The sequence below is a fragment of the Pristiophorus japonicus genome, chromosome 26, assembly GCF_044704955.1.
Source record: "Pristiophorus japonicus isolate sPriJap1 chromosome 26, sPriJap1.hap1, whole genome shotgun sequence".
Lineage (NCBI taxonomy): Eukaryota > Metazoa > Chordata > Chondrichthyes > Pristiophoridae > Pristiophorus > Pristiophorus japonicus.
In genome coordinates, this window is record NC_092002.1 from 4,832,637 (window position 1) to 4,846,635 (window position 13,999).

General features: G+C 52.7%; 1 protein-coding gene across 1 annotated transcript in view; it reads right to left on the minus strand.

Moving 5' to 3' along the window:
- The window catches only part of LOC139239128 (calpain-9-like), a 43,541-nt gene extending 32,270 nt beyond the window's left edge, over window positions 1-11,271 (minus strand). Inside the window, exons 1-6 of the mRNA XM_070867675.1 lie at window positions 10,825-11,271; window positions 9,693-9,762; window positions 7,823-7,941; window positions 6,845-6,978; window positions 3,438-3,606; window positions 1,844-1,915 (exon numbers count right to left, since the gene is read on the minus strand). Coding sequence (XP_070723776.1) covers window positions 1,844-1,915; window positions 3,438-3,606; window positions 6,845-6,978; window positions 7,823-7,941; window positions 9,693-9,762; window positions 10,825-11,061 — 801 coding nt within the window. The 5' untranslated portion in view covers window positions 11,062-11,271. The remainder of the gene's footprint in view (window positions 1-1,843; window positions 1,916-3,437; window positions 3,607-6,844; window positions 6,979-7,822; window positions 7,942-9,692; window positions 9,763-10,824) is intronic.
- Between the last annotated feature and the right edge of the window lie 2,728 nt (window positions 11,272-13,999).

Sequence of the window (13,999 nt, forward strand, 5' to 3'; positions counted from 1 at the left end):
TGCATGATCAGCTATGATCATATTGAATGTTGATGCAGGCTCAAAGGGCCGAATGGCCTACTCCTGCACCTATTTTCTATGTTTCTATGAGGAACTTCAGTCACATTGTAATGTATTTGCTTCATGAGTGCTTTGCTTAAGAATTCATGGCAACACATTGCTATTAAGAACTAGCAAAGGTTTAACAATCACACGACACATTACCAGTTCATCCACTAGGTTCACAACTGCATACCTCATCGTGGATGACCTAGACACAACTGGCTGGGGTTTTATTGAGTCTTGTGAACCTCACGTGACTGGCTAAGCCACTCACAATGCAATAGTTCTACAACTATTTTAAAAACAAAGCTTGAAATCAAGCGCCCCCTTTTGGTAAGGGAACTAAAACCTACAAATTTAGCAATTAACTGGGAACTTTGTCCATCGAATTAAAATTCTGTTCCCGGAGGTGATGATGCACTCCAGTCCCTCTGGCGCCCACCTCTCATGGAAGGCCGCGAGCGTACCGGTGGACAGCGCGTGCTCCATCTCCAGGAACACCCCTGGCGCGAACGTAACCGCGGAAGAGAGGCAGGCAGTCGGGCCGAACGACCCCCTCGACCGCCCGCTGCCTGGACCGGTTAATGGCCCCCTTGGCCGTGCCCAGGAGCAGTCCCACAAGGAGGCCCTCCGACCTGTCCACAACAATACAAATCCTGGGAGCATACTGACAGGTGCATGGAGAGACTGGAGACGCTGGGATTGTTCTCCTTGGAGCAGAGAAGGCTAAGGAGAGATTTAATAGAGTTGTTCAAAATCAGGAAGGGTGTTGATAGAGTAAATATTGGGAAACGGTTTCCAGTGGGAGGAGGGTCAGTAACCAGAGGACACAGATTTAAGGCGATTGGCAAAAGAACCAGAGGGGGAGATGAGGAGAATGTTTTTACGCAGCGAGTTGTTGTGATCGGGAACGCGCTGCCTGAAAGGTCGGTGGGAGCAGATTCAATCGTAACTTTCAAACAGGGAATTGGGTAAATACCTGACGGGGAGTAAATTGCAGGGCTGTGGGGAAAGTGTGGGATTAGTTGGATTAGCTCTGTCAAAGCGCAGCGTATGCACAATAGACCGAACGGCCCCTTCTCTGCTGCAATGTTCTATGATTCCGAGCATCACTTGCTGACTCGGCAACCAAGATTCGCACAGCAAGCTCCCACAAACAGCAATGTGAAATTGACCAGATAATCTGTTTTAGTGATGTTGATTGGGGGATAAATATTGGCCCCAGGACACCGGGGAGAACTCCCCTGCTCTTCTTCAAAATAGTGGCACTTTTAAGTCCACCTGAGAGGGCAGACGGGGCCTCGATTTAACGTCTCATCCAAGAGACAGTGAATGTTGGATGCTGGGGGAGGGGCATCACCTATAAGCAAGAAACCAACACCTTGGAGGGAGTTTGGGGGGTGGGGGAGGGAGTTTGGGGGGTGGGGGAGAAAATCAGGAAGATGCGGAATTCAATTCTTCACAGCATCGCACCTTGGGACATTGAGACACCTCGACATGACCACTGGACCTGCAGGTTCAAAGTTCACTGCCACCGTGTAGTCGGGGTCACGAACCAGCTGGCTCAGGGAGGCGGCAAGCAACGCGAGGGGAGAAATCGTCAGAGGGAGAGTTATTCCGGGCCGTGTTCAAGTGCTCCCCGCTTCGGAGGGTTACGGTCGGAGGCTGTGGAAAGCTCACCTGTCCATTCCTCCAGCCACAGGTGTGTCCTCCCTCCAGAGGAATTGCAAGGATTCACTCACCTTGGCGGAAACAGAGGAATTAGGGGAAGGGTTCAGATCCTGTCACAGGAGCAGCTCACCTGGTCCACGCCGGTCACTGAGTACGCATGCCCAGTTACGATGCCGTGTTCATTTAATTCTCCCACTGGACCCTGCACAAAGACCGGGGAGGAGGTTAAACAACACATCCTAGATCATGAAACCTTTGCTAAATTCTTGTTTGCATCACAGTTATTCGTCAAAGCCATTCATAATAACATTGGCAATGATTTCTCCAAATCCCTCCATATTATAAAGGGACACACTAACTGGTGTTTCGTTCATCCCTTGTCACAGTGTTTAACTGAAACATGTATGGAGCTACCCCACTCCCCCTCTGTAACACTCGGGAGCTACCCCACTCCCCCTCTGTAACACTCGGGAGCTACCCCACTCCCCCTCACTGTAACACTCGGGAGCTACCCCACTCCCCCTCTGTAACACTCGGGATATATCCCACTCCTTCACTGTAATACTCAGATATATCTCACTCCCCCTCACTGTAACACTCGGGATATATCCCACTCCTTCACTGTAACACTCAGATATATCTCACTCCCCCTCACTGTAACACTCGGGATATATCCCACTTCCTCAGTGTAACACTCGGGATATATCGCACTCCCCCTCAGTGTAACACTCGGGATATATCCCACTCCCCCTCAGTGTAACACTCAGATATATCTCACTCCCCCTCAGTGTAACACTCGGGAGCTACCCCACTCCCCCTCTGTAACACCCAGATATATCTCACTCCTTCACTGTAACACTCAGATATATCTCACTCCCCCTCACTGTAACACTCGGGATATATCCCACTCCCCCTCAGTGTAACACTCAGATATATCTCACTCCACCTCACTAACACTCGGGATCTACCCCACTCCCCCTCACTGTAACAACTTGCATTCACAAAGCACCTTTAATGTAAAAAACATCACAAGGCGTTTCACAGAGAAATAACCCAAAACATGGACACCGCTCTGAAGGAGGAGATATTTGGAGGGGCAACGAAAATAAGGTCTTAAAGGAGGAGAGGGAGGCGAGACAGTTGAGGGAGTGTGGGGCTCAGGTGGCTGAAGGCACGGCCTCCAATGGTGGGGCAACGAGGGGAGAAGCACGTGAGGTTAGAGTCAGAGGGAGGGGAGGGTAGGGGGGCGGGGGAGGGGCAACGTAGGTGGAGAAGCACGTGAAGTTAGAATCAGAGGAATGGAAAGATCTGGAGGTGGGGGGGGGGGTCGGAGTGGGGAGGGGGGCAGGAGAGGGTCGGGGGAGGGGGAGGGAAGGGGGCGGGGGAGGTAGTTATAATGTTGGAGGAGATGAAAGAGAAAGGGATGGGAAAGGGATTTAAACAAGAACTTGCATTTATATAGTGCCTTTGAAAATAAACCTCCCAGGCGATTCACAGAGGTTCAATTGCAGAAAAATTGAGAATTTTAAATTTGAGGTGTTGTGGAACTGGGAGCCACTTTAGGTCGGTGAGAACATGGGCAAGGGCTGAATGGTGCGCTCATTATTTCTGTAACCCCGCTGGAAATTGGTTAATCTATCGAAGAAAGTAAGACCTGCATTTCTATAGCGCCTTTCACGCCCACCGGAAAACTGAAAGCGCTTGACAACCAATGAGGTGCTTACGGGTTTAGCACAGCAGACAATCGATCCTTTCTCCAGCAACTTCTTCAGGAATTTCCAAAGGTCCTTCGGCATTTCATCGACCAGAAACGATTCTGGGGCCCCCCCGGTGAGGTCCACCATTGCTTCCAGCGGATAACCGATGTACAGAGCCTCATAGCAGCCCTTCAGCCTGAGGCACAATGGAAGCAGGAAAAGCAAAGGCTCATTACACAAGGTCACGTTGGAACATACAGCAGGTCCTGGATACAGTGAGGCTTCAACGCCCACGTGCCCCCGCCCCCCCCCCCCACCCCGGGCCCCTGTCCGCTCTCCCAGCTTACCTGAAGGTACTGACTCTTCCGTGGGCACTGAACCGCGATACCAACTGCCTTGGGCTACCTCGTTCATGTGGCCGATCTTCACCCATCAGCCTTGAGACACTCCTTCAGTACTGCCCCTCCGACAGTGCGGCGCTCCCTCAGTACTGCCCCTCCGACAGTGCGGCGCTCCCTCAGCACTGCCCCTCCGACAGTGCGGCGCTCCCTCAGTACTGCCCCTCCGACAGTGCGGCGCTCCCTCAGTACTGCCCCTCCGACAGTGCGGCGCTCCCTCGGCACTGCCCCTCCGACAGTGCGGCGCTCCCTCGGCACTGCCCCTCCGACCGTGCGGCGCTCCCTCAGTACTGCCCCTCCGACAATGCGGCGCTCCTTCAGTACCTCCCCTCCGACAGTGCGGCGCTCCCTCAGTACTGCCCCTCCGACAGTGCGGCGCTCCCTCAGTACTGCCCCTCCAACAGTGCGGCGCTCCCTCAGTACTGCCCCTCCGACAGTGCGGCGCTCCCTCGGCACTGCCCCTCCGACAGTGCGGCGCTCCCTCAGTACTGCCCCTCCGACAATGCGGCGCTCCTTCAGTACCTCCCCTCCGACAGTGCGGCGCTCCCTCAGTACTGCCCCTCCGACAGTGCGGCGCTCCCTCAGTACTGCCCCTCCGACAGTGCGGCGCTCCCTCAGTACTGCCCCTCCGACAGTGCGGCGCTCCCTCAGTACTGCTCCTCCCACAGTGCGGCGCTCCCTCAGTACTGCCCCTCCAACAGTGCGACGCTCCCTCAGTACTGCCCCTCCGACAGTGCGGCGCTCCCTCAGTACCGTCCCTCCGACAGTGCGGCGCTCCCTCAGTACTGCCCCTCCGACAATGCGGCGCTCACTCAGTACTGCCCCTCCAACAGTGCGGCGCTCCCTCAGTACCGTCCCTCCGACAGTGCGGCGCTCCCTCAGTACTGCCCCTCCGACGGTGCACTGCTCCCTCAGTACTGCCCCTCCGACACTCCCTCAGTATTGCCCCTCCGACGGTGCACCGCTCCCTCAGTACTGCCCCTCCGACAGTGCGGCACTCCCTCAGTACCGCCTCTCCGACAGTGCGGCACTCCCTCAGTACTGCCCCTCCGACAGTGCGGCGCTCCCTCAGTACTGCCCCTCCGACAGTGCACCGCTCCCTCAGTACTGCCCCTCCGACAGTGCGGCACTCCCTCAGTACTGCCCCTCCGACAGTGCAGCACTCCCTCAGTACTGCCCCTCCGACAGTGCAGCACTCCCTCAGCACTGCCCCTCCGACAGTGCGGCACTCCCTCAGTACTGCCCCTCCGACAGTGCAGCACTCCCTCATTACTGCCCCTCCGACAGTGCAGCACTCCCTCAGTACTGCCCCTCCGACAGTGCGGCGCTCCCTCAGCACTGCACTGGGAGTGTCAGCCTAGAATTTGTACTGAAGTCTCTGAAGTGGGACTTGAACTGATGACCCTTTTACTCGGAGGTGAGAGTGCTACCCCCTGAGCCAAAAGTTGAGATAAATTAACTCGGAAAACAACAACTTGTATTTATATAGCGCCTTTAACGTTGTAAAACGTACCACGGCGCTTCACAGGAGTGTTTTAATGCAAAATAAATAAATTTGACACCAAGCCACATAAGAAGAAATGAGCGCAGGTGACCAAAAGCTTGGTCAAAGAGGTTTTAAGGAGCGTCTTGAAGGAGGAAAGAGAGGTAGAGAGGCGAAGAGGTTTAGGGAGGGAGTTCCAGAGCTTGGGGCCCAGGCAACAGAAGGCATGGCCACCGATGGTGGAGCGATTATAATCAGGGATGCTCAGGAGGGCAGAATTAGAGGAGCACAGACATCTCGGTGGGTTGTGGGACTGGAGGAGATTACAGAGATAGGGAGGGGCGAGGGCCATGGAGGGATTTGTAAACAAGGATGGGAATTTTGAAATCAAGGCGTTGCTTAACCGGGAGCCAATGTAGGTCAGCGAGCACAGGGGGTGATGGGTGAGCGGGATTAGGTCCACGGGCAGCCAAGTTTTGGATGACCTCAAGTTTACGTAGGGCAGAATGTGGAAGGCCAGCTGGGATTGCGTCGGAGTAGTTAAGTGTCGAGGTAAAAGAGGCATGGATGAGGGTTTCAGCAGCGGATGAGCTGAGGCCAAAGGTCAGGGCATAGACCAAGTACCAAACTGGCGCTCTTTCTGGCTCAGCCACTTTTTAGATAAACACATTAAGAACATAAGAAATAGGAGCAGGAGTGGCTGAGCCAGAAAGAGCGCCAGTTTGGTACTTGGTCTTTGCCCTGACCTTTGGCCTCAGCTCATCCACTGCTGAAACCCTCATCCATGCCTCTTTTACCTCGACACTTAACTACTCCGACGCAATCCCAGCTGGCCTTCCACATTCTGCCCTACGTAAACTTGAGGTCATCCAAAACTTGGCTGCCCATGGACCTAATCCCGCTCACCCATCACCCCCTGTGCTCGCTGACCTACATTGGCTCCCGGTTAAGCAACACCTTGATTTCAAAATTCCCATCCTTGTTTACAAATCCCTCCATGGCCCTCGCCCCTCCCTATCTCTGTAATCTCCTCCAGTCCCACAACCCCCCGAGATGTCTGTGCTCCTCTAATAGGAGCAGGAGTAGGCCATATGGCCCCTCAAGCCTGCTCCACCATTCAATACTATCATGGCTGATCCGATCATGGACTCAGGTCCACTTCCCCGCCCGCTCCCCATAACCCCTTAATCCCTTCATTGTGCCTTCAGCACAGCTATCCACCATTTGGTTACAGTACTACCCCAGTACTGCCCACAGCAGCACTGCACACCGAAACATAGAAATCTACAGGGCAGAAGGAGGCCATTCCGGCCCATCGTGTCTGCTCCGGCCGACAAAGAGCCGCACGGCCCTCGGTCAGCAGCCCTGAAGGTTACATATAAACCTATGAACAATGACGGAAAGGCAAAGAGCACGCAGCCCAACCAGTCCGCCTCACACACCTGCGACACCCCTCACACTGAAACATTCTACACTCCACCCCTGGGAGAGGCAAAAACCCAGATAAAAACCCAGGCCAATTGGAGAAATTAATCTGCTGAGAACATACTTACTTGGCATAGGCTTTCTCTAGGAGTGGGCTCCAGAACTCATTGTTGTCTTTGGAGTACAGGAACGCCAACTTGCCGTCGATTGTGGGCAGCCGATCGTCCACCATTACCTCCACCCACTGGCCGTACTGCCAGAACTTGGGAAAGGACAAGGCAGACAAAACATTAGGAACATCGGCAGAAACCAACCCAATTCTCGCTTACTAAGGGTCGCTATTAATCATCATCATCATAGGCAGATTCATCAGAGGCAGTCCCTCGCAATCGAGGAAGACATGCTTCCAATCTAAAAGTGAGTTCTCAGGTGACTGTACAGTCAAATACGAGGAGTACAGTCTCTGTCACAGGTAGGACAGACAGTGGTTGAGGGAAGGGGAGGGTGGGACTGGTTTGCCGCACGCTCCTTCCGCTGCCTGCGCTTGGTTTCTGCACGCTCTCGGCGACGAGACTCGAGGTGCTCAGCGCCCTCCCGGATGCACTTCCTCCACTTAGGGCGGACTGGTCTTTGGCCAGGGACTCCCAGGTGTCGGTGGGGATGTGGCACTTTATCAGGGAGGCTTTGAGGGTGTCCTTTGAAATGATTCCTCTGCCCACCTGGGGCTCGCTTGCCGTGTAGGAGTTCCGAGTAGAGCGCTTGCTTTTGGAGTCTCGTGTCTGGGGCATGCGGACAATGTGGCCCTGCCCAGCGGAGCTGGTCGAGTGTGGTCAGTGCTTCGATGCTGGGGATGTTGGCCTGGTTGAGAACGCTAACGTTGGTGCGTCTGTCCTCCCAGGGGATTTGCAGGATCTTACACCGGGGGTGTCAGCCTAGATTTTTGTGCTCAGCTCTCTGGAGTGGGGCTTGAACCCACAACCTTCTGATTCAGGAGGCGCGAGTGCTGCCCACTGAGCCACGGCTGACACATGGCACCCAGCAAGAGAATACTGGCATTCGGTGCTGGCACATCAGAGACAGCGGCAGGATAAACAACAGAGACATACCTTAAAGCGGAAACACCCCGTGTAACCTTTCCTGAATCCCTGGTTCGGGGGAATGACCTGTTCCATCACACGCTTGTTGAGACTGAGGCACGCAATGACAGAGAGAAACCAGCAGTCACCTGACAACAAGGATAGGAGCGTGTTAAAGTTACACAGAGTGTACAGCACAGAAACAGACCATTCAGCCCAACGGGTCGGTGCCGGTATCATATCAGGTTGACATATTGGGAAAGGATGAACAGGCTGGGTCTCTTTCTCTTGAAAAAATAAGGCTGAGGGGTGACCTAATAGAGGTCTTTAAAATGATGAAAAGTTTTGATCGAGTGGATACAGAGAGAGTGTTTCCACTTGTGGGGAAAGAGCATAACTAGAGGCCATCAATATAAGACAGTCAACAAGAAATCCAATCGGGAATTCAGGAGAAACTCCTTTACCCAGAGAGCGGTGAGAATGTGGAACTCGCTGCCACAGGGAGGGGTTGAGGCGAATAGTATCGATGCATTTAAGAGGAGGCTGGACAAGTATATGAGGGAGAAGGGAATAGAGGGTTATGCTGATAGATTTAAATGAGGAAAGACAGGAGGAGGCTCGAGTGGAGCATAAACGCCGGCATGGACTGGTTGGGCCGAATGGCCTGTTTCTGTGCCGAAGATCCGATGTAATCCCATGTAACCGAGCATCGCCTGCTAGACCAGTGAGGGCCGTTAAGACCAGGTTCTGTGGGTCTGGAGTCACATATCGGCCCAGACCGGGTAAGGACGGCAGTTTCCTTCCCTGAAGGGCATTAGTGAACCCATTGGGGTTTTAACGACAATCTGACAGCTTCATGGTCACTTTTATTTTCTAAATGGTAGCTCTATATGCCCTGGAGAAGTGCGGAGAAATGGGGGAGCAGAGGGTAAGGGGAGGGAGGAACAAGAATTGTTCGATAGCTTATACGTGAGCTTACAGAGTCAAGAAAACACTACATTTGGCTGCAAGTTCCTCCCTTTTCAGCTCAATTTGTGTATCATATCTGCACACAAGAGGCAACCCACGTATACATAAGAAATAGGGGCAGGAGTCGGCCATTCGGCCCCTCGAGCCTGCTCCGCCATTCAATAAGATCATGCTGGTCTGATCATGGACTCAGCTCCACTTCCCCACCCGCTCCCCATAACCCTTCACCCGCTTATCGTTCAATAATCTGTCTATCTCCATCTTAAATATATTCAATGACCCAGCCTCCACAGCTCTCTGGGGCAGAGAATTCCACAGATTTACAACCCCCTGAGAGAAAAAATTTCTCCTCATCTCAATTTTAAATGGGCGACCCCTTATTCTGAGACTATGTCCCCTAGTTTTAGTTTCCCCAATGAGTGGAAATATCCTTGGTCGAGCCCCCTACATTATCTTATATGCTTCGATAAGATCCTCTCTCATTCTTCTAGGCCTCCACCTTCACCATTCCTTTATTCCTCTCTTTATGCTGGCTATTTGACTGCAGAGGACCTCGCAGTCCAACTCAATTCTGTTGCTGGACGTTGATCAGGAGTGGGAACCGTGTCTGATTTTCCTCTCGTTGCCCCAGGAAGTTGTGGACACGTGTTACGCCCCGACACTGCAGTCAACTAACCCCGGCACAGATGGACACTCGGAGTTAGGCCTTCCCAGTCTGCAGCTGACAGAAAGTTTGCGAGGGATGATCAGAGCCAACCCAGCTTCCATTTCACAGTCACACCTCCCTTTGGGGAAAGAGCCTGGTCCACATTTTCCAGCATCGTTTCAACTGTTTTCCCAGAGCTCATTCTCCAAACACTATCTCTCTCATCACTGTCTATCCCCGCATGAGGAACTCTATTTGATTCTAACCCAGATCATCAGTTCTCACCCAAGGCTCCCTGGCAGATGTCTGTTCTGGTGGTTCCATCGACAATGAACTCAGGATTGGCGCAAATTTCCTGTTGGGAAGAAAACAATCGTCAGGAAATAGTTTGTGGCAACTTATAGAAACATAGAAAATAGGTGCAGGAGTAGGCCATTCGGCCCTTCTAGCCTGCACCGCCATTCAATGAGTTCATGGCTGAACATGCAACTTCAGTACCCTATTCCTGCTTTCTCGCCATACTCCTTGATCCCGCTAGTAGTAAGGACTTCATCTAACTCCTTTTTGAATATATTTAGTGAATTGGCATCAACTACTTTCTGTGGTAGAGAATTCCACAGGTTCACCACTCTCTGGGTGAAGAAGTTTCTCCTCATCTCGGTCCTAAATGGCTTACCCCTTATCCTTAGACTGTGACCCCTGGTTCTGGACTTCCCCAACATTGGGAACATTCTTCCTGCATCTAACCTGTCTAAACCCATCAGAATTTTAAACGTTTCTATGAGGTCCCCTCTCATTCTTCTGAACTCCAGTGAATACAATCCCAGTTGATCCAGTCTTTCTTGATAGTTCAGTCCCACCATCCCGGGAATCAGTCTGGTGAACCTTCGCTGCACTCCCTTATAGCTGTGCGAATGTAGAATCTCAAAACCTTCATTGATCACGTTGATGGGGCCGCTCACACGGACTGGAAGCTACGAAAGGGCTTTCATCTCATTACAAAATCAACTTTCAAGCCAACATTTTAACCCCCGGTGCTCCCTCAGCACTGCCCCTCCGACAGTGCGGCGCTCCCTCAGCACTGTCCCTACGACTGTGCGGCGCTCCCTCAGCACTGCCCCTCCGACAGTGCGCCGCTCCCTCATTACTGCCCCTCCGACAGTGCGGGGCTCCCTCAGCACTGCCCCTCCGACAGTGCGGAGCTCCCTCAGCACTGCCCCTCCAACACTGGGAGTGTCGACCTGGATTTTTGTATTCAAATCTCTGGAGTGGGACTCGAACCCACAACCTTCTGACTCAGCAAATGGTTGCAGCAAATACACAATATTTTGCAAGGAATCAGGTTTGGCTGCATTTCCCCCAGCTGTTCATTGACTAGTTCCCCACCCACCCCATGTCCTTGAGGGTCTGCTCTCACCTGTGGTCTCTTCCACTGTGAGATGACAATGTTGAATTGAGAGGCCGCTCCCGGGCCATGCAGGGAGGTGTTGCCTGCGGGGAATTGCAGGTCCTGGAAAAGCCCGGGGACCGGCCTGAGATCCCGGCCCGGGGCGGTGCCGGGACTCGGGTACAGGGCCGAGTTCCTCAGCAGCACCGAGCGGCTGTTGTAGAAGCCAGGATTGCGATCCCCTCCGCTCCAAGGCACCGGGTACATGGTGCAAAAAAACAGCCGGGGCAGCGGGAGGGCAGCGTATTCTCTGGCTGCAGTTTGTTACACAGGAAAAGCAACACAGCGTCATGGGGAAGGTGGAGCAACTACAGTCCAACAGGCCCCGAGCTGGGCAAAGGCAAACTTGTCTTGGCAACCAATTGGTTCAAAACTGCGCCAACATTTGCAATCCATCAAGTGGACAGGTTGCATGGCTCAGCGGTCATGTGGAATGATACAGCACAGCTCACTTGGTCCAATTAATCCTCCTTCCCTGCTCTTTCCCCATAGTACATACTCCAGTGCAGTGCTGAGGGAGCGCCGCACTGTCGGAGGGGCAGTGCTGAGGGAGTGCCGCGCTGTTAGAGGGGCAGTACTGAGGGAGCGCCGTGCTGTCGGAGGGGCGGTGCTGAGGGAGCGCCGCACTGTCGGAGGGGTGGTGCTGAGGGAGTGCCGCGCTGTTAGAGGGGCAGTACTGAGGGAGCGCCGTGCTGTCGGAGGGGCGGTGCTGAGGGAGCGCCGCACTGTCGGAGGGGCGGTGCTGAGGGAGTGCCGCGTTGTTGGAGGGGCAGTACTGAGGGAGCGCTGTGCTGTCGGAGGGGCAGTGCTGAGGGAGTGCCGCACTGTCGGAGGGGCGGTGCTGAGGGAGTGCCGCACTGTCGGAGGGGCGGTGCTGAGGGAGTGCCGCACTGTCGGAGCGGCAGTGCTGAGGGAAAACTGCATTTTCAGAGGTGCTGTCTTTTGGATGAGACGTTAAACCGAGGCCCTGTCTGCTCTCAGGTGGATGTAAAAGATCCCACGGCACTATTTTGAAGAAGAGCAGGGGAGTTCTCCCCGGTGTCCTGGCGCCAATATTTATCCTTCAATCACAGATGATCTGGTCATTATCACATTGCTGTTTGTGGGAGCTTGCTGTGCACAAATTAGCTGCCACATTTCCCACATTACAACAGTGACTACACTCCAAAAGTCTCTGAGGCAGTCCCTCGGGGTCGAGGATGACTTGCTTCCACACTGATGAGTTCTCAGGTGACTGAAGAGTCCAATGCGGGACCTACAGTCTCTGTCACAGGTGGGGTGCTTGGGTTGTTGTGCGCTGCTTCCACTGTTTGCGTTTGGCTTTCGTATGCTTCCGGTGAAGAGACTCGAGGTGTTCGGCACCTTCCCGGATGCTTCTCCTCCATTTTGAGGGATTCCCAGGTGTCGGTGGGGATGTTGCATTTTATCAAGGAGGCTTTGAGGGTGTCCTTGAAGCGTTTTCTCTGCCCACCTGCGGCTCGCTTGCCGTGTTGGAGCTCGGAGTAGAGCGCTTGCTTTGGGAGTCTTCTATCGGGCATGCGGACAATGTGGCATTGGAGCTGATCGAGTGTGGTCAATGCCTCGATGCTATGGATTTAGACTGAGCAAGAACATTGACGTTGGTGTGCTTATCCTGCCAATGGATTTGCAGGATCTTGCGGAGGTAATGTTGGTGGTACCTCTCCAGTGCTTTGAGGTGCCTGCTGTACATAGACCATGTCTCTGAAGTATATAGGAGGGCGGGTAATATTACTGCTCTGTAGACCATGAGTTTGATGCCGGGTTTGAGGTCCTGGTCTTCAAACACCCTCTTCCTCAGGCAACTGGCACACTGAAGGCGGTGTTGGACTTCGCCATTGAAGTCTGCCTTTGTTGACAATAGGCTCCCAAGGTATGGAAAATGGTCCACGTTGCTCAAGGCCATGACTTCAAAAGTACTTCATTGGCTGTAAAGGGCTTTGAGACATCCAGTGGTCGTGAAAGGCGCTATATAAATGCAAGTCTTTTTTTTCATAGCCCTGCAATTTTTTTTTCCTTTCCTAGTATTTTTCCGATTTCTTTTGAAAGTTACTATTGAATCTGGTCCCACCGCCCTTTCAGGCAGCGCGTTACAGTCATAACTCGCTGCGTAATTTATTTTTCCTTATGTTACCTCTGGTTCTTTTGCCAATTACCTTAAATGTGTCCAACATTTATATATTGACATTGACACTGGCCTGAATCCCAAAATATTAGAGGGTTGTTAGGATGCAGCTCTCCAGGCTCCTTAGAGTTTTCCCAACCTGTTCACATTTATTTCATTTTCTCCTTCAACTGAGGAGGTATTATTCCCCTCTCTTTGATTTCCTCCTGTCCTTTAGGCAATTTATTCTTGTTTGGATCGTTTCACGAGTGTCAATCACTCTGGTGTGTAAATTGGTTGCTGCGTTTGCAAAAGTTAAGTGACTACCAATGTTCCCTGGAACTTTTGTTTTGGGTGCGTGTGATCTTTAACTGGCTGTGCAGCCCATCCAATTTCTCGTGCATGCGCAGTTATTTCCTGTGTGAATCCGTTGAACGGCCTGCGCGTTATCTCCAGAACGGTGTGCGGGAACATTGGTGACTACAACAACAACTTGTACTTATATAGCACCTTTACCATAGTGAAATGTCCCAAGGTGCTTCACAGGAGTATTATGAGATAAAAAATTTGACACCGAGCCACATAAGGAGAAATTAGTGCAGATGACCAAAAGCTTGGTCAAAGAGGTAGGTTTTAAGGAGGGTCTTTAAGGTGAGAGAGGTAGAGAGGCGGAGAGGTTTAGGGAGGGAGTTCCAGAGCTTGGGGCCCAGGCAACAGAAGGCACGGCCACCGATGGTGGAGCGATTATAATCAGGGATGCTCAAGAGGGCAGAATTAGAGGAGTGCAGATATCTCGGGGGGGGGGGGGGGGGTTGTGGGGCTGGAGGAGATTACAGAGATAGGGAGGGTGCGAGGGCCATGGAGGGATTTGAATACAAGGACCAGAATTTTTAAATCGAGGCAATCCAAGCAATTTGTTTGTTCTGGTGGAGTTTGGGACATCCCTGAGGATGTGAAAGCGCTTCATAAATGTAACTTTTTCTCTGGTCCCTCGTCTATGATCATTGAGTATAGCCAGTGGGT